This window comes from Marmota marmota, unplaced genomic scaffold (genome assembly GCF_001458135.2).
Source record: "Marmota marmota marmota unplaced genomic scaffold, marMar, whole genome shotgun sequence".
Lineage (NCBI taxonomy): Eukaryota > Metazoa > Chordata > Mammalia > Rodentia > Sciuridae > Marmota > Marmota marmota.
The window spans coordinates 24,873,269-24,896,394 of NW_026000153.1; the positions used below are offsets into that span (position 1 = coordinate 24,873,269).

The 23,126-nt window shown below is 32.0% G+C and overlaps 2 protein-coding genes across 4 annotated transcripts in view; one reads left to right on the forward strand and one right to left on the reverse strand.

Annotated features, from left to right (window-relative positions):
* Positions 1-20,070, reverse strand: part of LOC107146251 (zona pellucida binding protein) — a 98,297-nt gene extending 78,227 nt beyond the window's left edge. For 2 of the 3 annotated variants that reach the window (XM_048786594.1, XM_015490326.2), the window contains exons 1-3: positions 19,873-20,070; positions 17,867-17,947; positions 4,054-4,179 (exon numbers count right to left, since the gene is read on the reverse strand). In XM_048786594.1, the coding sequence (XP_048642551.1) occupies positions 4,054-4,179; positions 17,867-17,947; positions 19,873-19,996 (331 nt within the window). In that variant the 5' untranslated portion in view covers positions 19,997-20,070. The remainder of the gene's footprint in view (positions 1-4,053; positions 4,180-17,866; positions 17,948-19,872) is intronic. The other variant, XM_048786595.1, reaches the window with a different exon arrangement.
* On the forward strand, positions 19,958-22,819 carry LOC125611547 (spermatogenesis-associated protein 48-like). The gene has a single exon (XM_048786596.1). It carries the CDS (start codon positions 22,068-22,070, stop codon positions 22,626-22,628), a length of 561 nt encoding a protein of 186 aa, XP_048642553.1. The 5' UTR covers positions 19,958-22,067; the 3' UTR covers positions 22,629-22,819.
* The last annotated feature ends 307 nt before the right edge of the window (positions 22,820-23,126 follow it).

Sequence of the window (23,126 nt, forward strand, 5' to 3'; positions counted from 1 at the left end):
CTGTCATGTATAACTAAAAACAAATAAATTCTTTTTTTAAAAAAAAGGCATGAGTGAAATCTCAGAAGGAGAAGAGAAAAATAATGGCAGAAGCAATAGTGTAAGAGATGACAATTTAGAAACGGCCAAAATAAAGAATTCTGTGTTTTTTGTTGTTGCTGTTTTTTTGTTGTTGTTGTTTGTATTTTGACATTGAATTACTAAATAAAGGCTTAAAGTTTGAAAAAAATCCAAAAAGAAAAAAATAATAATAAAAATAAAATAATAAAAAGAGCTGGGATGTAGCTAAGTGATGATTAGGTTTAATCACCAATACCACAAAGAAAAAAAAAATAGAATCAAATTGCCAAAAATGAAAAGCCAATGGTATTAGAAAAAATATGATACATCAATCACAGAAAGACAAAGAAACAGCAGATTTCTCATTAGAAATTATGCTAGTAAAAATAAGTGTCATCTTTAGAATGTTGAAAGAAAAAAAAAACTGCCAATCCAGAATTCTACCACCAGCAAAAGAAAAAGACATGCAAATTAGACACAAAGGAAATAATATGGGTAAAACAAATCAATAGTTTGAAAACAGAAAAATAATAAGAGAAAGTCAATGAAACCCAAAGCCAATCCTTCAAAAAGATGATACATTTTTGAACATGTAGCCAGAAAGAACAAAAACAAAGAGGACAGAATCAACAATCAATCAGGAAGGAATAGGGCCACACTGCCATAGAACCTGAATATATTTAAAAGATAGGAATATATTACAACTACTTTTTTACTACAATTTTGTACACATAAAATTGACAAGCTGAAAAATCCAACAAGCTGGACAAATTCCTTGAAAGTTGCAAACTACCAATATTCATACACTGGTGATAATCCTATTTATTCCTCATTGAGACTGTATCTATAAACTCTGTAAGTCAGACTGCAATCACTTTCGACTTCAGAAATATACCTTATTCAACCAATGCCTTTTCTTTCCAATATATAAATGGAAAATATTGCTGTACTTACTGGAAAAGGTTATTGTGAAAATTAAATAAAGAATGTGTAAATTGTTTAGAATACTATCTCATACATAGTAACTCTTATATACATATTATTATATTTATAAAATTCACCGTTAAGTGAATAAGCCAGACACCGAAAGACATATATGCATGATGTTACTTATACATGGAATCTAAAAAAGCCAAACTATATAAACAGAAAAAAGTTATTATTAGGGGATAGAGATGGGGTAAACTGCCAGCTGTTGGTACAAGGGCATAAATTATCAATTAGAAGATAAATAATTTTTGGAAATGACATATATCATCATGACTATAGTTCACAATAATGTACTAATAGTTCACAATAATGTACTGTATACTTGAATTCTGCTAATAAAGTATAATTCTTAAGTGTTCTCATGAGAAAAAGGCAATCATATGAAACAATCTATACGTTAGTAACACAAATGTAGCAATTATTTATGTCTACCTGTATCAATATGTCACATGTGCATCTTAAATACATAAATTTGTTATTCATCATTCATAAGAACACTGTCAGAGGAGGGAAAAGAAAAATGTGAAAAAAAATTCACAAACTAAGTCAAAATATACACTTTTAGAAAACATACATAAAAGAATGTACATATATATAAACTTACATGGTAAATGTACAAAGAAAAGGAAAAGAAAAAAATCTGTTAAGTATTCAGGAAAATGTTTGCCTGGAGGAGGTGGGGTTTGAAGATTCAGGAAAGAGATTTTAAAGCAACTTACTGGGAAGTCCAACAGTCTTGCTAATAGTGTATCTTAAATTTTAACAGCAGGTTAAAGGATGTTTGTGTTACTGTGCTTCAAAACTTCCATATATCTTATAAACATTTGTATATGTAAGATATTTCAAAATATAAAATTAAAATATAATAAGTATAATCTATATTATTCTTAAACATGGTAAGGGTAGGTTATAGGGGAAACCAAACACATGAATGTGTGTGTGTGCTTATATACATTTGTGTAAGCATTTAGAAAAGTGGGAAAGTTGACACATCAAAAAGAGATAACTCATCAGAGGACTATCAGGGTTAGAGTGAGAAGTACAGAACTTTTCACAAGATATGCATTATTTTGTAAATGAATACATGAATAAGAGACAGATTGACCAAATCTAAGAATCGTCCCCCACATTTCACAACATATCTAAACAATTGAATATTTTTCCCAAAGGAATATACAACTAATTACATAATCATATAATTTCTTTGGTTCAATTTTAGTCTATCTTTAGAATATTGAGTAAATAACTAAAGTGCAGTATACTTTAAGCTACAGTCCAAAGGTGCTTTTCTCCTTTACAAACTGTAAGAAAATTAAAGTTTTAGCTGTTCTTTCTGAAATAAAAGTGACCGTATGATTAATAAACTTTAAAACCTGGTAGACAATGAACTATAAGATGTCACAATCACCAAGTTAGAATATAAGAACTCAATGACAATAGTTTTTATATACATAAAAAACACTGTATTGATGTGATTTTATCCTTACCTGGAAATAACCACAAAGTAAAATAAAATACTGCTTACTCCTAAAGGATAAATTGAATTACATACTATACTTCGTGGTATAAACTGCAAACAAAACCTGGCCAACTTAGAGAAGAAAATGTTTCAAATTTCAATTTCCAAATCAAAGAACCAACAAACACAACAGAAAAATTCACATTTAAATGCTTCTACTTTTCAACTTAACAGTTTCAATACCAAATATAGAATGTATTTAAATTATAATTTTATATTATATGCTGCTATTAGGGAACAACAAAAACAAAATGTGATTATATTTTCAGTATCAAGTGGTTTTACACTTGAACCATTTCACTGATTTAAATAAGTTACCGCTACCAAAACTCTTAGAATTTCTTTTACTGACTTCTTCCGATTCCGTGAATACATGGTACAACTGTTCCTTGTATGTTACTGTAATGAGGCAGAAGTTATATCTGATATTTTTATCTCCCACAAAACCCAGCACAATGGCATCTACCACATAGTCACTGACTACAGGATAGTAGATAACTCACTTTCAAAGAACCAAAAACACCTCCCCTAAAGAGATTAATTCTTTAAAGTTTGAACTATTTAGGATGAACATTAGTATTATGAAAATGAACATCCCTCAATTAAATAAAAATATAAATTAAAACATGTTACAAAATAAATATTTCCTACAAAAGCCTCTTTAGGAAGACTGTGAATAATTATACTTTCCTTCATCTATGATAAGTAATATAATCTTGCAGATTTTAATCCACAGGTATTATCTCTAATCTATAAATGGTTTTTTAAAGGAAAGAAAAGGAAACTAATTTAAAAAAACACCTTTCCTCTGAGGATATGTAAAAATGATTAGGTACTTCATCAAACACATCTTTAGTATGAAATTCATTAGTCCATACTACCAGCAAAATAATAAATAAAACCATCTAGGGCCGGGGATGTGGCTCAAGCGGTAGTACGCTCACCTGGCATGCACGGCATGCTGAGTTCGATCCTTAGCACCACATAAAAATAAAATAAAGATGTTGTGTCCACCGAAAAAACTAACTAAATAAATAAATATTTAAAAATTCTCTCTCTCTTTAAAAAAATCTAAAGTAATTTATATATATATAATTTACATATATAAAAATATATAAGCTTTTATCAAATTAGAAATTTAAAATAAAATTAAAATATGCATTTAAACTAAAATATGAAGGTGAATAGATAAAATGGTAAGGAAGTCAGATATATAAATTAATTTGTATATGAAGAAACAATGTTTTTTGGAACAGAGATGCTTAGAGAACTCTCTAAATACCTCAATCTTCTGGTATGTCTATGTGGAATAAAGAAAAGTAAAATATAGTAACACCATCTAATGGTAGACCTATACAGAAAGAAATTACAAGAAAAATAATTGAAGAAATAGATAAATAGGTGAGATATGAGTATTGTTTTTTTAGCTCTGAGTACATTTCAGATTCATCTTTTTAATTATGATAGTTGAAATAAAATCCTACCTGAAACAATTTTTCCTTTCGGCCCATGCCATTGGAATGATGGATCTATCAGTTCGGAATTTCGCAGTCCTTGGGTTACACATAGCACATGTGGACTCTTTTGATGGAGCATGACATATACTTTCACTGAAAATAAAATATTAAAATGTTCCAATAATATTTTATGTTCTTTCTTTCTGTATGTGCCTTATATTTTTATAGACTGAGTAACAATCTCTTGCAATATTTCTTTGGATTATTTTTTTCTATTACTTGATGATATGAGCTAAATTTCACTGCAACTATGTAACTAACATTAAAACAACACAATGTATCTTGTGTATATGTGTGAGCATCTGTGTGTTAGTGAATATGTTTGTGTTTGATCACGCAAGCTTATGTCCTCAATATGAACATAATGCACTGGTACTTTTTATTCAGAGCTCACACATACTGACTATATCCCTCAGAGTATAACTTAAATTACACAAAATTAATATGATTCTTTATCTAGACTTGATGTGTATTATAAAGACATTAAACGAGCAGAGGTTATAAATAGTTTAAATTGGAGGAATAATACATTATTCACAATGATATAACAAACTACTGGATAAAATAATCCACAGACACTATCTCTAACCCATAAAAGTAAACAAAAACATGCTTTAAGTTTAAATATTAAGCACTATGTCCCATCCTGCTTTAAAATTTAAAGAATTATGATGAGTAAAAATAATACTCTTCAGAAGATAAAAAAGGAATACTGTAAAGATTCAATTGTTTTGCATTCACTCATAAGTAAGCTTTTAGAAAATGCTAACTATTCAATGATTCACCATATGCAAAGATTTTTGTGATTCATTAAAATAAAAATTGTTAGCCAGGCACTGTAGTGCATGCTTATTAATACCAGCAGCTCTGGAAGCTGAGGCAGGAGGATTGTGAGTTCAAAGCCATCCTCAGCCATTTAGCGAGGCTTTAAGCAACTCAGCAAGACTCTGTCTCTAAATAAAATTTAAAATAAATAAATAAATAAAATTAAAATTGTTTCTGAAAATGAAAATTTTTCTTAACTTTAAAGAGACTGTCTTTAAAGTTTTGCCATAAAACATGATGTTTCTTTAGGGAGAGGGAGCATGGGAGGAATAGATGAACTCTACATAGGGGAGAAGGGTTGGAAGGGAAGGGAGAGGGCATAGGGTAATTAATGATGGTAGAATGTGATGATCATTATTATCCAAAGTACAGATATGAAGACACGAATTGGTGTGAATATACTATGTATACAACCAGAGATATGAAAAATTGTGCACTATATGTGTAATAAAAATTGTAATGCATTCTGCTGTCATATATAAATAAAAAATAAAAATTAAAAAATGATGTTTCTTGAAAGTACTTTCACATATGTATATCCCTTTACAGGTTCTGAAAACTTCTAAGTGATTTGTTTTTATCATAAATTGGTATTGAATTTTAAACTTTTTCTATATGTTTGAGGTCATCATATAGCTTGTTCCTTCTTGAACGAATTTAAATGAATCCTTGATATTAAAAGTTTACTTTCCTGAAATAAATGAAATTGGTCATGCTATTTTACTTAATTATTGTTAGATATAATTTACAAACATTTTCTTAGGCTCCTTGCAACTATGTTCAAAAATAGAAATGTGTGTAATTTCTTTATACTACTCTTGGTTCTTTTATCATTTTAAGCATTTATTATGATATATTTCATATTCATTTTCAATATTTATTATAATTAAGATGAATATCAGATCTAAGATTATAATGGCCACATGAAATGAACTGGGAAGACTCCTATCTGTAAATTTTTTCTGAAGGAATATGTAATTTATTTTCCTGGTACATTTTTTTTAAAAAAGAGAATAGGAAAAATTTTTTTGCATTAACAAGGCTGAATTTACTTGGTTGTAAGTCTACTAAGTAATTTACTGGAAGCTAGTTTAGAAATTTATATTTAAACTAGTTATTAAAGTTATTACGATAATTTTTTTCAGATTGTAATGATTTTTTTTAATTTCACTATCTTCATTTGCAACACTTTTTTGTACTTTATTTTCTCATAAAAAATTTACCAAAAATGTATCTATTAACATTTCCAAAAAAAAGTTTTTGATTCCATTAAACTGTACTACTTTATTGTGGTCTCATGAATTTCTGTTCTTCTTTTTCTGTCCTATATTTCTCAGCTGAAACTTTTTTTTCCTCTTTTCTAACTTCTTGAATAAGCACTTACCCCATAAATTTTCCCTCCTCAACATCATATACTGGCTTCTATCTTCTCCAATACCTATTTTTTCAACCCAGAATTTATTTGTATTTGGTATGAAACATAAATCTAAGTTCCAATTCATATATACATTTGTGTAAGCATTTAGAAAAGTGGGAAAGTTGACACATCAAAAAGAGATAACTCANTATATATATATATATGAATTTTTGCCACTCTTTTTCAATGTATCTCACAACACCTCCTTTCACATTCAATTCCTTAACCAGGCCAAAGCAGTACTGATTATCACTCCTTTGTGATTTTATTCATGAAAGTACCTAATGTCTCATCTTTCGAAAATCAACACAAATATGCACAATTTCACTTTGGCTCTTTGATAGTATCCATGCCATTATTGTAATGGCACTAATTTCCACTAAAACTCCTGTACACATTTCAATCACAACAACAACAGGTGAATCCAAAAGAAGTTCCCAATGCAATGTCAACATACAAAAATAAATAATATTGCTGAAAATCAACAATAATACATTAAACCAAGTTACAAGAAGGGAGATAACAGAGAATGATACACTGAAATTATTCTGTAGTCAGATAAGACCTTTGCAAGGAAGATTTTTAGACTCTAAAAAAAGACAAAGTTACTCACAAAGAAATCATGGGAGAATACACATAATTTTTAATTGCCAAGTTATGGATATGTATATAAACATACATATATTTATTTATTTGTATAATCAGTTTCCAGAAATTCAATTCTTGAATACTGACTCTAAGATGTATTTTGGAGCTGAGGTTGTAACTTAGTGATAGAGCACTGGCTGAGCATGTTCAAGAATCTGGGTTCAATCCACACCATACATGCACAAGTGTGCACACAAAAACACACACAAACACAGTATTTGGAAAATTAAAGCTTTATGAATGTCTAAAACTTCTATAAAAGGGAAGAGGAGACACCAACAATAAAAATTATTAAGAAATATTATGAAGTTACACTAAATAAAATCATAGTATGGTTTAAGAATAAAACAGTAGTGTTTCTAAGGGAAAAAAGAGAAGTATAAAAAACTGATATCTGATAGAAGTATCTCATCACTGGAAATAGTACAGGTTAATAAATGATGGCAAAAATTCATACACACACACATAATTATATTTATAAAGTTGAATTTAGATTTATACCTCATACCAAATACAAATAAACTCTGGATTGACTAAAAACCTGAACACAAATTATTATTTAAGTAGATTGTTAAAATAATATCTATAAAGGTATTATAATACTTTGCATTATAGAGAAACTATTTTCTTTTTTTTAGCAAGCAAATTAAAATATTTAATTGTGCAATGCTTTAATAAGATGTCAGATTTACTCAATGACCAAATTACAATCCATATTTCAACTATGAAAATAACAGCATATTGTATGCCCCAAAGATCTTTCTTTGGCATTGGACCATCATCTGTGCTCTTGCTTTTAAGGCATCATTGGTAATGAGCCTGCACTTACCCCTACCTATTCTGCCAATAACCATTGAGAATTATTATCATGTAAATTGCAGAAGTTTGTTACTAAGACAATGAATTATAGAATACAATTTTAGAATTGTATTCTATAAAGACTGTAGAATACAATCTTTCCTTTTTTAGTTGTAAATAAACACATACTTTTAATTTATTTTATTTTTTAAAATTTTTATTTATTTATTTTTTACATGAGCTCTATTATTATTATTATTATTATTATTATTATTATTAGCACTATAATTCTTAATACACCTTTATACCACAATTTACCATATCTGTGTATATAAGATATGTTGACACCAAATTCACATCTTCATACAGTATTTTGTATAATGATGAGGGTCTCCTTCCACCATCCATGCAATTCCCCTTCTCCCTCCCTTTCCCTCCCACCCCTCTTCCCTATCTAGAGGTAATCTTCCTCCCATGATCTGCCTCCCTACCCCCATTTTGAGTCACCCCCTTTATATTAGAAAAGACATTAGGCATTTGTTTTTTGGGGATTGGCTAACTTCACTTAGCATAATCTGCTCTAATGCCATCCATTTCCCTGCAAATGCCATGATCTTATTGTTTTTTAGTGCTGAGTAATATTCCATTGTGTATAAATGCCACATTTTTTTTTATCCATTCATCCATTGAAGGACATCTAGGTTGGCTCCACAGTTTAGCTATTGTGAATTGTGCTGCTATAAACATTGATGTGGCTGTGTCCCTGTAGTATGCTGTTTTTAGGTCCTCTGGGTATAGTCCAAGAAGAGGAATAGCTGGGTCAAATGGTGGTTCCATTCCCAGCTTTCCAAGGAATCTCCATACTGCTTTCCAAATTGGCTGCACCAATTTTCAGTCCCACCAGCAGTTTACGAGTGTACCTTTTCCCCTGCATCCTCGCCAGCACTTGTTGTTGTTTGTCTTCATAGTGGCTGCCATTCTTACTAGAGTGAGATGGTATCTTAGAGTAGTTTTAATTTGCATTTCTCTGATTGCTAGAGATGATGAGCATTTTTTCATATATTTGTTGATTGATTGTATATCCTCTTCTGAAAGTGTCTGTTCAGGTCCTTGGCCCATTTATTGAATGGATTATTTGTTTTTTTGGTGCTTATCTTGTTGAGCCCTTTATATACCCTAGAGATTAGAGCTCAATCTGATGTTTGAGGGATACAAATTTGTTCCCAGGATGTAGGGTACCTATTCACCTCAAATATTATTTCTTTTGCTGAGAAAAAAACTTTTTACTTTGAATCCATCCCATTTGTTGATTCTTGGTTTTAATTCTTATGCTATAGGCATCTTATTAAGGAAGTTGGGGCCTAGTCCCATGTGATGGAGTATAGGGCCTACTTTTTCTTCTATTAGATGCAGAGTCTCTGGTTTAATTCCTAGATCCTTGATCCATTTTGAGTTAACTTTTGTGCATGGTGAGAGATAGGGATTCAATTTCATTTTGTTGCATATGGATTTCCAGTTTTCCCAGCACCATTTGTTGAAGATGCTATCCTTTCTCCATTGCATACTTTTGGCACCTTTGTCTAATATAAGGGTTAGTCTATGTGTCCTCTATTCTGTACCATTGGTCTGCCAGCCTGTTTTGGCACCAGTACCATGCTGTTTTTGTTACTATTGTACTGTAGTATAGTTTAAGGTCTGGTATAGTGATACCACCTGTTTCACTCTTCCTGCTTAGAATCGCTTTAGCTATTCTGGGTCTCTTATTTTTCCAGATGAATTGCATAATTGCTTTTTCTATTTCTATGAGGAATGCCATTGGGATTTTGATCAGAATTGCATTGAACCTGTATAGTGCTTTTGGTAATATGGTCATTTTAATAATATTAATTCTGCCTATCCATGAGCAAGGCAGATCTTTCCATCTTCTAAGGTCTTCTTCTATTTCTCTCTTTAGGGTTATATAGTTTTCATTGTATAGATCTTTCACCTCTTTTGTTGATTCCCAAGGTTTTATTTTTTTGAGGATATTGTGAATGGGGTAGTTTTCCTCATTTCCTTTTCAGAGGATTTGTCACTAATATACAGGAATGCCTTTGATTTATGGATGTTGATTTTATATCCTACCACTTTGCTAAATTCATTTACTAGTTCTAGAAGTTTCTTGGTAGAGTTTTTTGGGTCTTCTAGGTACAGAATCATATCATCAGCAAATAATGCCAATTTGAGTTCTTCTTTTTTTAATGTGTATCCCTTTAATTTCTTTCATCTGTCTAATTTCTCTGGCCAGTGTTTCAACTATGTTGAATAGAAGTGGTGAGGGAGGGTCCCTGTCTTGTTCCAGATTTTAGAGGGAATGCCTTCAGTTTTTCTCTGTTTAGAATGATGTTGACCTGAGGCTTAGCGTAGATAGCTTTTACATGTTGAGGTAAGTTCCTGTTATCCCTAGTTTTTCTAGTGCTTTGAACATAAAGGGGTGCTGTATTTTGTAAAATGCTTTTTCTGTTTCTATCAAGATGATCATATGGTTCTTATCTTTATTCTATTGATGTGATGTATTACATTTATTGATTTCCGTATGTTGAACCAACCTTGCATCTTGGGGATGAATCCCACTTGATCATGGCGCACGATCTTTTTTTATGTTTTTGATCCGATTTGCCAGAATTTTATTGAGGATTTTTGCATCTATATTCATTAGAGATATTGGTCTGAAGTTTTCTTTCTTTGAGGTGTCTTTGTCTGGTTTTGGAATCAGGGTGATATTGGCCTCGTAGAATGAATTTGAAAGTACTCCCTCTTTTTCTGTTTCCTGAAATAGATTGAAGAGTATTGGTATTAGTTCTTCTTTAAAGGTCTTGTAAAACTTGGCTGTATATGTGTCCGGTCCTGGACTTTTCTTGGTTGGTAATCTTTTGATGGCTTCTTCTATTTTATTCAAGTATAAGGTTTCAAAATAATTTCTATCTTCTGTATTTCTGTAGTGTCTGTTGTGATATTGCCTTTTTCTTTCTGTATGCTAGTAATTTGGGTTCTCTCTCTTCTTCTCTTTGTTAGCATGGCTAAGGGTCTGTCAATCTTATTTATTTTTTCAAAGAACCAACTTTTAGTTTTGTCAATTTTTTCAATTATTTATTTTGTTTCAATTTCATTGATTTCAGCTCTGATTTTAATTATTTCTTGCCTTCTACTGCATTTGCTGCTGATTTGTTCTTCTTTTTCTAGGGCTTTGAGATTTAGTGTGAGGTAATTTATTTGTTGGCTTTTTCTTCTTTTAAGGAATGAACTCCATGCAATAAATTTTCCTCTTAGTACTGCTTTCATAGTGTCCCAGAGATTTCTATATGTTGTGTCTATGTTTTCATTTACCTCTTAAGAATTTTTTAATTTCTCCTTGATGTCTTCTGTAACCCATTGTTCATTCAGTAGCATATTGTTTATTCTCCATGTGATGTAGGAATTTTTCTTCCTTATTTTATCATTGATTTCTAATTTCATTCCATTATGATCGGATAAAATGCATGGTAGTATCTCTACTCCTTTGTATTTGCTAAGAGTTGCCCTGTGGCATACTATATGGTCTATTTTTGAGAAGGATCCATGTGCTGCTGAGAAAAAAAGTGTATCTGCTTGATGTTGGTTGATATATTCTATATATGTCAATTAAGTCTAAGTTATTAATCGTCTTATTGAGTTCTATAATGAGAAACTATTTTCATGGCAAAGGTACAAACACAAAAATACTAAACTCAGATGATTAAATATTAACAATTTCTGTTCAATCCTATACAACATGAACAAACTTAACAGATTTGAACTTGGGAAGAAGATATTCCAACAAAGAAAATCAATGATGGATTTATAATGGAATATAAATGATATGAAATAACTCCTTTGAAAACAGGCAGAAAAAAAATGAACAGAGGCAGCTTAACTTTTTTTGCTTCGCAAACAATGGAAAAATTGGATAATATTTTATGCTGGTGAGTATGTGGGAAATATCCCTTGAACCCTTCTGGAGGAGATGTGAACTGGTACAGACACTTTGAAGACCTATATCTTAGTGAGATGGAGAATGGTAAGGTCATATGATACTTATCAACTACTCCTGGATACAATAGGCCCAGAAACTTTTTATACAAGTAAAATATACACACACACACACACACACATATGTGTGTGTGTGTGTTATCATATGCACCAAGAAATGAAATTAAGCGAAAATGCCACAAAAATGTAAACAAATGCTCACTGACCAAATGGATACATGAGTGAATAAAAACAGAAAACTAACTGACATTAATAGAGCAAGTAAAATGAGAACAAGTTAAAAAAAGGATCACAGAACAGAAAAATGGCCAATAGAGATAGATGCTGAAACCTTGCACAACAGAAGAAACTCCAGGCATAAAACAGCAGGCAGTGGAGCATACACATCTAGCCAAATGTCAGTCTAAAAGAAATTAAAAATACTCTACTTCTGATAAAAACACTATCTGCTGAATTGTAATGTTAATTCATTTAAAGAACAAATTTAATATTATTCAATAACATGAAATAATAAGGAAATCAGATATAAATAACTATTTATGATCTAAATTTAAAAGTTATAGCTAGTAAAATCAACAAACGTGGCAGAGTAAGGAGTTCCAAATTTTTTTCATAAATAATAATAAGAATTTTCCGAACTCTGAAATTCATCAAAGACTTTAAGCAAGGTAAGAAAAATTTACACAGACAACTGAATTTCAGTGTTGTGGGATGAACTGTTCTCCTCTCATCACCCCCACATTCATATGTTGAAGTCTTAATCCCCACTCCCTGAGAAAGTGAATTTATTTGTAGATAGAATTCTACAAAGGAAATCAAAATTAAATCTTTAGGCTGGGTCCAAATCTAGTATGGTAATGATGCCCTTATAAAAGGAAAGATTTGGACACATAAGTATAGAGGAAAGGCAATGTGAAGAGACATAGGAAGAAGGAACAGATCTTTCTTTCAGAGCACTCAGAGGAATCAACCCTTACAGCAACTGATTTTGGACTTCTATCCTCCAGAACTGAGATTATTTCTGCTGTATAAGCTATTCAGTCTGTAGTGTTTTGTTACAAAAGCTCTAACGAAACAACGTACTTGTGAAAAAATGGTGCTCTTAAAGCATTTTAACTTGCTCTTTTGCTGTCCTCACAATCTCTGTAGTATCCATGAAAGTAAAGTCTTAAATTATAGTGAGAACCATCAGCCTCACAACCACTGGAAGGGGCAGACAAGATCAAAATAACTCCAAAACTTCCTTCCCAGAGAACTGTCATTATTAGACCTGCCTAGCAATCTCTTGAAAGACCCTACTCACAAGGCTATCTTCCCTTGATTTTGTGACTGCCTGATACAGTAGGGGATAGTTGGGGAAACTAGTAAGTTAACCAAAAGCTTAAGATAAAAATCTGGTGAGTAACATTTCCACAGGAAGTAAGAAAACTGACACATTCCTAACAAAATAGAAGCCTGTATATTCCAGGCTGTATGTATGTCCAGGACGTGTGCCCTCTCAGTAAATACCAAGAAGCCTCATGTTCTCACCTCTAACTGAAATTGAGATTCTACATAGCATAAAGTCAATGCTAAGGTAGAACTGTCAAATACATAGCTAAAAATAAAAGATACTAAAAATTAAAGATACAATCCACAATATGTACACATAGACCTCAGCAAAGACTAAGCTGTTTAATTAGAGTTCTATATAATCATTAGCCAAAGACAACTGTTCAGAAAGTTCAGTGATTATGCATGTAAAGAATAAATAATTTACACAATTAGTTCAAAAAAGTCACTAAACAAACAAAAAAGATAGGCAAACAACATCATAATCTGGGAGGAAAGAAGAATCTTAGAGAGTTGTTTTGCTATATTATTAATATTTCCAGTTTTCAATTAAAACATAAACATGCAAAAAAAGAGAAAAAAGTTCAATTACATACATAGAAAAAGAGCAGCCAATTGAAACTTACCCTAAAATTAAGATCGAATATTGGGCTTACTGCATAAATACATATTAAATTAGCTATTTTAAATATAGTACAAGAAAACAATGTCTAAAGAAATAAAAAAAGTATGAGATGATCATCTCCCTAAACAGAGAATATCAACAAAGAGATAAATTATAAAAGAACAATTAAAATATAATAATTGGGGCTGGGATGTGGCTCAATCAGTAGCATGCTTGCCTGGCATGCGCGGGGCGCTGGGTTTGATCCTCAGCACCACATAAAAATAAAAAAAAAAGATGTTGTGTCCACTGAAAACTAAAAAATAAATATTAAAAAAGTTCTCTCTCTCTCTCTCTCTCTCTCTCTCTTTAAAAAAAAATATAATTGAGGGCCGGGGTTGTGGCTCAGCAGTAGAGCACTCGCCTAACAAGTGTGAGGCCCTGGGTTCGATCCTCAGCACCACATAAAAATAAATAAAATAAAGGTATTGTGTCCAGCTACAACTAAAAAAATAAATATTTTTAAAAATATAATAATTGAAATAAAAAAATTATCTAAAAGGAATCAACAGCTTGATCAGGCAGAAGAATCAGTGAATTTTAAGATAAACAATTTGGGGTTATCCAGTCTGAAGAAAAAAAGAAATAAAGATAAATGAATAAAGACGTAGAGATATGAGAGAAATCATCAAATCATGAGTACATGCATAATAATGAGTGTTCCATGAAGAGCGGGGAGAGACACAAAAGATATTTAAAGAAATAATGATAAACACGTCCCCAAAAGGATGAATAGTATGAATCTACAAATCCAAGAAGTTCAATGAACTCTAATTAAAATAAACCCAAAGAAATTTATACACAGGTACATAATTAAGTCCATAAACAAAAATATAATACTGGTAGCAACAAAGAAAGGAACTAACAACATACCAGTGGTCTTCAATTACTAGCTTATTTCTCATTTGAAGACAATGAAACAGAAAATCTGAACAGACCTAAAACAACCACAGTGATTAAATTAGTATTCAAAAAACTTCCACAAAGAAAAATCCAGTACCAGATGGATTCACTGGTAAATTCTACCAAAAGACTAAAGCACAATTAACAATAATCCTTCATAAACTTTTTCAAAAAAATAGAAGAGGAGGGAAAACATTCCAAATTGTTCTACAAATCCAATATTATTCTAAAACCAAAATCAAATGAAGATATCACAAGAAAACTACAGATCAAATTTCCTTATGAATCTAGAGGTATAAAAATCATCAAAATACTGGCAACCAAATCTGGCAGTATTAATAAAAAAAGGACTATATATCACAGTCAACTAAGATTTATTCCAGGAATTCAATGCTGATTCAGAATACTAAAATTTGTCAATATAATGCAACATGTTAACAGAAGCAAGGATTAAAAAACAAATGATCATTTCCAAAGATGTGAAAAATTTGACAAAATCTAACACTCTCTCTCCCTCCCTTACACACACACACATACGCTTGTGCGCGCGCGCACACACACACACACACAGAGTAAAACTGAACAGAGTGAACTTAGTCAACCTAATTAAGGACATCTATTTTTAAAAAAAACTCATACCTACCATCCAACTTACTGAAAACTTTTCCTTCCCTAAGATCAGGAGCAAGACAAAGATATCTGTTATCATCAATATTGAGGTTCTACCTAAGAAGCTGGCATGAAAATATAAAAGGAATTCAGATTGGAAAGGAAGGAAATAGAACTATCTCCATTTGCAGATGTCAAAAAAATTTTAATGAACCACCCTAAAAATAGAGCTAAATAATGAATAAAGCAAGATGGCAGGATATGACCAAAATATCATCTGTATTTCTACAATTTGTCAATGAATAATCCACAAACTAAATAAAATCCTTCTATTTACAACAGCATCAAAAGTAGTAAAATATTTAGTAAAAAAACTGAACAAAAGAAAAGTTAAAACTTGCACACTGAACACTACAAAACATCATAAAGTGAAATTAAAGAAAACTTAAATAGAAAGATAGTCCATATTCCTGGATTGAAAATACTTAAAATTGTTACGATGACAAAAATAGATCTGCAGAGTCAATGCAATTCCTACTTTAAGACCAAGGGACTTCTTGCAGAAACTGACACACTAAATCAAGAGTTGATATGGAAATGCAAGAATAACCATAACATTCTGTAAAAGAAAAAAATTTATTAAAGATTTACACTTCATAGCTCAAAAATTTATTACAAAGCAACAATAGCCAAGACAACAAGGTATTGACCTGAGGAAATATATATATATGAATGAAAATATCAATTGTATTTCTAGTAGTGAACAATCCATGAACTAAATAAAATTCTTCCATTTATAACAGCATCAAAATAATAAAATATTTAGAAATAAGGCTAGCAAAAGAAATGTAAGACTTGTACACTGAAAACTACAAAACATTCAGAACAAAAATTAATATACATCAATGGCGCTCATAAATAAAACTCAAACTGTGGCTAATCATTTTTTAAGAAGGGTACCAAGACAATTAAATACAGAGAAAATAGTATCTTCAACAAATGGTACTAGAACAATTAGGTAACAACCACATGCTAAAGAAGGAATTTGATCTCTCTCTTGCATCATAAAAATTAATTCAAAATGGATCAAAGACCTAAATAAAAGAGCTAAAACAATGAAACTCATATGAAGAAACATATAAGGAAATTATTGCTCCATTAATGATCACAACTGGTTAGGTGATAATTTCTTAAATATGACACCAGAAGTACCAGAAAAAAATAGAAATTAGACTTTATCAAACTTTAAAATGTGAATTTCAAAAGATACATTAATAAAGTTAAAATACAATCCATGTAATTGGAGAAAATATTTGTAAATCATTTGTATGGTATGTGTCCAACACTCAGAATATATAAAGAACACTATAACTCAACAACAACCAAAAATATTTTAAAAACAGGAAAAAGATCTAAATAGCCATTTTTGCAAAACGGTATTCACATGGCCATAAACATAAAATCATTAGCTATTAGAGAAATACAAATCAAAATCACAAGATTCCACTTTATACACATTAGGATAGCTGTAAACAAAAAAAAAGATGGATAGTATCAAGTATTGATGAGGATGTTGGAAAGTTTGAACCCTCTAACATTACTAGTGGTGAAAGTAAACTAGTTCAGGCTCTTTGAAAATTAGTTTGGCAGTTTTTCAAAATGTTAAAAATAGGATCATCTGTTTTCTAGCAAATCCCATAGGAAAATGCCTAAGAGAAAGGAAAACAAACATTTATACGAAATAAAATATTATTCAACTGCAAAAAGGAAGGAAGTACTTACATATTGTATAACATGATAAGCCTCAAAGACCTTAAACTAAGTGAATGAACCCAGACACAAAAGGCTACTACAATTACAATTATAATTCCACTAATGTCTGGAATTGGCAAATCTCCACAAACAGGAAGCCAATTTGTTGTTTCCAGGGGCTGGAAAGTGATGACCTAATGAGTATTATGTTTTTATTGAGAGTGATGAAAATGCGATGTTAAGATAGTGGGGATGTTATCTAACATTGCCAACACACCAATTTTATGGAAAATGAATTTATACCCTGATAAAAATGCAAAAACAAAGTTGTGGCTTCTGTGTCTCATGTGACTTTTATAAGATTTTGTAAATCCAAAATCTCGTTTAAAATGTTTTAGCATGTTTAAATTGTCCATATTTAATATTATAGCTAGTATTATACAATAAGCAAAAACAATATTGGCAACTTCAGCTAAATTTTAGAATTATCCTTTGCATACTTATGTCATTATAGCATAAAAATTAAACTTTGAAGAATCTAACTATATGGAAAGAACTTTAATCCATTTCTGTAGAAGGACATGAACTTTAGAAGACAGGAGAACTAGAAAACATTAGCCTTTTGGAAAACACTAACAAAATTTAAATCACAAAAATGGCAAGTTATATTCCATGTATGTATGATATGTCAAAAATAAATTCTTAATGTCATGTATAACTAAAAATAAAAAATGTAAACAAATGTTAACTTTTTAAAATTATTGTGAGTATATATATATAAATACCTGGAAAATGTGATGATCCCACTATTTTCACTGACTCTTGGGTCAAGCGAAAAGTTCTTGGAAATCGAACCAAATATTCAACTATGAAAGGCAAAAAGAAAGCAAAGGGTTAACAAATTTCCTCACTGGAAACTCCAAAACTTTAAAGTACACTTGATCTTACACAAAGGTGAGGCTCATAAATCCAGTTCCTCTTGTATCTCATATCTCTTTTCCAACTCTACTCACCTTCATGTGCCCTAATGAGTTTAATCTACCTAGTGCCTTCTCCCTATTACATCTCATTTCTGGCTTTTTTCACATTCACTTAGAACACTATGTTTTAGTTTCTAAATTCCAAATCTCCTATCCCTCAAGACCCAAATCACAAATACTACCTCTTTCAAAACTCCTGTTTGTTCGTATTTGTCAGGATATCAGGATATCACTACCACCTCTGTTATGTCATTCATTCCACATTTTATTATAGTTGTTTATGGACAAATATAATTTTATTTGTTATACATTCAATTGATGGAAGTATCAGTGTTTATATAAACTTATCAAAAAATAAAACAAAGCATTATACCATGTACATGGCAACTATTAAATAATTGTGAAATATATTGATATCCCTCATTTTTGAATGAACACGTTTGAAAGGGATAATGGTGAGAACAGAACAAGTGAGAAAATCAATATAAAAATACAGTATTACAAAGCACTATACCCAAGTACTCTCTAACAATAAAGAAGTAAAGCACAAATAAAAGAAAATGGTATTAAAAGCCAGAAGATCTGAGTTTAAATCCCACCACATACTGGTTTTAAGAAAGCCACTTTAAAGTTTAGGAGCCTAACTTTTCTCATCTGGAACTGGGACAATAATTCCACCTTACAGAGTTACTGTAGGACTAAATGGAATTTGTATAAATTATAAAATGCCATATAAATACATGGCCTTTAGTATTCATGGTTCACATATAAATATATTGACTCCTTATTCTGCTTCTTATACCCTCATTGGTCTGGTCTGATTAGTGGGTCAAAAAAAAAAAAAAGACAAGGAAGATATTTAAATGAAAACACTTTCTTTCATATTAGGTACAAAACCATGAACCACTTTCAAAAGTATCTTAATCCTGCAAATAAAGGACACTGGATATTCTCATAGATCAATTTTTGGATTCCAGATGACTGGAGTTTAGCATATCTTGTAAATCTCCACTCACTCACTCTTTCTTTTCTCCACCTCATCTATCCCATGCATACTTCCACATTCCTTCTACATTTTTCTTGGAGACCTTATTTTTTCATTCTCCTTTATTTGAACAAGTGTTAGCATTTTAGAAAGCCTCTTTTGTGCTTTTCATTCATCAATTCTTGGATTTTATTTTTAAGAAAGTCTAGAATATATAAACAAAAATAAAGTAGCCAAATATTTCCAGTTAAATAACAGTTCGATTACACTCTTAACTTTTTTCAGCACTTGTTTCTATCATGTTATTTTGAAATATCATAAATGTATTTTGTAAGAATATGGAAAAGCATGTCAGCTCTTCAGATGTCAAAACTTAAAAAAATCTCAGCATATTCTGCATTTTATATCTCCAGCCAATAGAGGGAGATCCTGTATCACGGATATTTTAAAATCACAGCACACATACTATGGAATACATTGGCTCAGGACAATACATTATGGAACTCACAAAGAAATATAAAGCCAGTAAATGAACCATGGGTTTAATTTAGGAGTTTATTAATTCAGTTTAAATTTCAAACTTTTGACTCCTGGTGTTTGAGTGCTCTTCTATCTTCAAAAGATTAAAGATTTCCCAGTCATTCGCTCCTCTTTGCAAATACAGGGACTTTGTACGACCTCTACATAAAATACACTTTTTTGGTCAGGTATTAATTAAGTACAGTGTTTTTATAAACCGGGTGCACGTGACACAGGAAAAACGTAATCAAGGGTGGAGTCACGGTTACCCAGCAGAGCTAGACCACCGAGCGCCGCCGACCCTCACCTGACGGGGGCGCCCGCACAAGAAAGGCGGAGAAGAGGAGGATGGCGGCTCGGGAGAGCGGGAAGCCCGAGGCCCGAGACCGCCGCCAGGTCCGCCACGCCCGGCCAGAAGCCGAGGCCTCCATCAATACGCCACCGCAGCCTGCCTAGACTCCACGCAGAAGGTCGTTACGCGACGCGCGCTCACCCGCCGCCGGAAATTGGCGGGCGGTGGACCGGAAGGCGGACCGGACGGACTCGCCGCCACTTCCGCCGGAGCGGTAGGCTAGAGTTGTGTTGGTATGTCCGCTTGACTTTTGACACTAGGCGAGGAAGGAACACTTGCCGCTGCCCCGCGCTGAGCGTCCACTGAATCTTCCAGACAGCTCCGCTGCTGAGGGAATCCTCCAGCGCTTAAGCGACTTGTCGAAGATTCTGTATCTAGGCAAGGAATCCGGGAGCCCCCAAGCCCGGCGTCTTGGCCTTTTAGTAGCAATTATGGACAGAGGGAACCCCCTTTTTGCAAGATGGGATGTAGGCTGTGTCTTAGTGTTTGGGGTTCAACTCTGATCAACACACAAAACTTATGAGTTAATACACCTACAGTGCTCAGAGATTGCCTGGATCTCATTGTTGGCAACACGTACATTACTGACATATGGAATATACTGGAAGAAAAATGTAGTGAATTTGGGGAGCTAAAGGTAATGCTTTTAACGCCAAGATGCGGCTCGATGGAAAAATGGAAGAAAGGACCATAGATGGAATTGACTTTCGGACTCAGCCTGGGAAATCATCTTGCATCACCTAAATTTAGAAAAGCCTACTAAAACACCTATCAGCCTAAGAGTCTGTTTATAACAAGAATATATTTTTAGAGCAATTGAAATGGAATTATGCCTCTACTTTTTTGCTTCTGGAAGGATTTACCTGATAGTAGCAGAGCTATGATAAAAATGTCTCATGCAGTTGCTGCAAATACTTGAAGAATGAAGAGCAACTAAAGACTGCCTAACAACAATTGTATTGTCACCTTTATGTAATAAGAAGGAATGAGTGATATGAGTGGACTAATAACTCACTAGATATACTTTGAATATACTCATATATTTCAAACCTGGCAGCCTTACCAGTTATTTCAATCTCCTTTACTGTTGAGAAGTATATCTTAAAATTTTAATGGTTTTATATTACACCACAGATAACCTTAACCTTTTGCTGTCTTAAAACTGACCTGATACACATGTCATATATCTGACTTGTACAATTTTGCCTGAGTTGAATTTTGGCTTTACTAAGTGTGGTATGAGCTTTTATCTCATGTTATAATGTTTGGAATTCCCTTGGAGTCAGTTTTCCTGCAAGACTAAATTGTGTGGTTCAAAGCAGATTTTAAGTGAACTGCTATATTTCGAATTTAAATAAGATTTTATTGTTCATGTGGATGAATAAACTGATACCTTGTTGTAATTTTCTAGAATTAGTGTTAAAACCCTCATTGCTGTTCTTGAACACCATAGTAGCATTAGAGAAGTAAGGATTATCTAAAATGTAAAGGATGAGACTTTACTTTGAGTATAATTGGGATTACTTCCTTAAAAATTAGGCATACTAAATTATCTTTAATATAATACATGTTTACTTGCAGTAAACATGTACTTACATGCAGTAAATTTAAATTTAACACCTATTTAGACCACAAATATAAAGATACTTGTATCAGGAAAACGCTTTCATTTTAGTCACATCTATTCTTAAAATATACATTTTTACTAAACCAACTGCTTTATACTCCTTAACTTAACCATACAATATCAACTTATGCAAATTTTTAGATAAATGAACATAGTTGTCCTGAGTATTGGAGAAAAATGCATCATGGACACATTACTACCAAGGTTTTCCTAAGAATTACATTATGATGTGCATAATAGTTCAGTGTATTAGAGTTCTAGCTGTTGCCCAGCACCAAGGGCTCTGCTTTTTTTCTGTCTTGTTCTTTTACTGCTTTGCTTCCCTATCCTCATTTTTATGGAAAAAGAAATTTTTCTACCGAAAATAAAGCCTTATTCTATCAACATTTAGAAAGATGAATCAAAAGTTTTATGCTAGATAAACACTAATCTTCAGTTACTGGAAATATAAGAATTTTTTTAGTTAAAAATTCATCAGAAGAATTTAATTTTCTGTCCTTATAAAAGAAGAAAGGCTATAGATATGGAGGTTCGGTGCAAACCTGGAAAGATAAGTATTCCTAATAGGTCTATCTCTTCAGGAAGAAAAACTGTTGAGAATGAAGATTACCCACACTACTCTGATCTCTTAAGAAAAATGAATATGCCCTTTGTGAAAGGATTTGAAGACAGACATGACTATGGCAGATTTGAAAAGAAATGTAATCCTGCCTTTCTTAAATTTCATCTTTACCCCCCTTCTGTCCTGCCAAACTATCATGTACACTATCCTTATCCTCCACCTTATGGGCCAGATTATCCATTATTTCCACTTCGAGATGATGTGCCCTTAGTTGATCCCTGTTCAGGATTTGTGAGTCCTGGTGGTGATGCTGATTTAAAGCCTGACATTGGCAGAACTATACCAAACCTGGCAGAGTTCAGTGATGTGAAACCTCAACATCGAATTCCTAGACCAGACCCTGAATTTCCAACAACAATAAAAAGGCAAACAATTCTGTTCGAAGAACTGCAACAGAGTAGGAGGTGGAATTCCAGGCAAGTACCAGACATTTCCATCAGAGCAAAACTTGGAGGTAAATAAAGTAATATGGACTTTGTAACTCTTAAATACTCCAGTGAGAAAGAAAAACATGGATATAAAATATAGGATTTTAGCAGTCAAATTGACAAAATGATACCTGAATAGGGCATTTTTAAATTATATATATATATATATATGTATATATATATATATATATATATTTAATTGTAGTTGGACACAATATCTTTATTTTTATGTGGTACTGAGGATCGAACCCAGTGCCTCACACATGTGAGGCGGGCACTCTACTGTTGAGCTACAGATCCAGCCCAAATTATGTATTTTTTTTTAATTATAGAATGATAAATATAAATCTATTTGCAAAATAAAATTTAATTTGAAAAGAAAAAATATTTATTAAGTTTAAGTCAGGAAAAAAGGTATAACGATCATTTATTTTAGATATATAGATATTATTTTACCACAAAGGAATTTATGTACTACATTGGTAATTGTGTAGCAAGCCTCGTTATATAAGTCTCTCACTTGAAAACAATA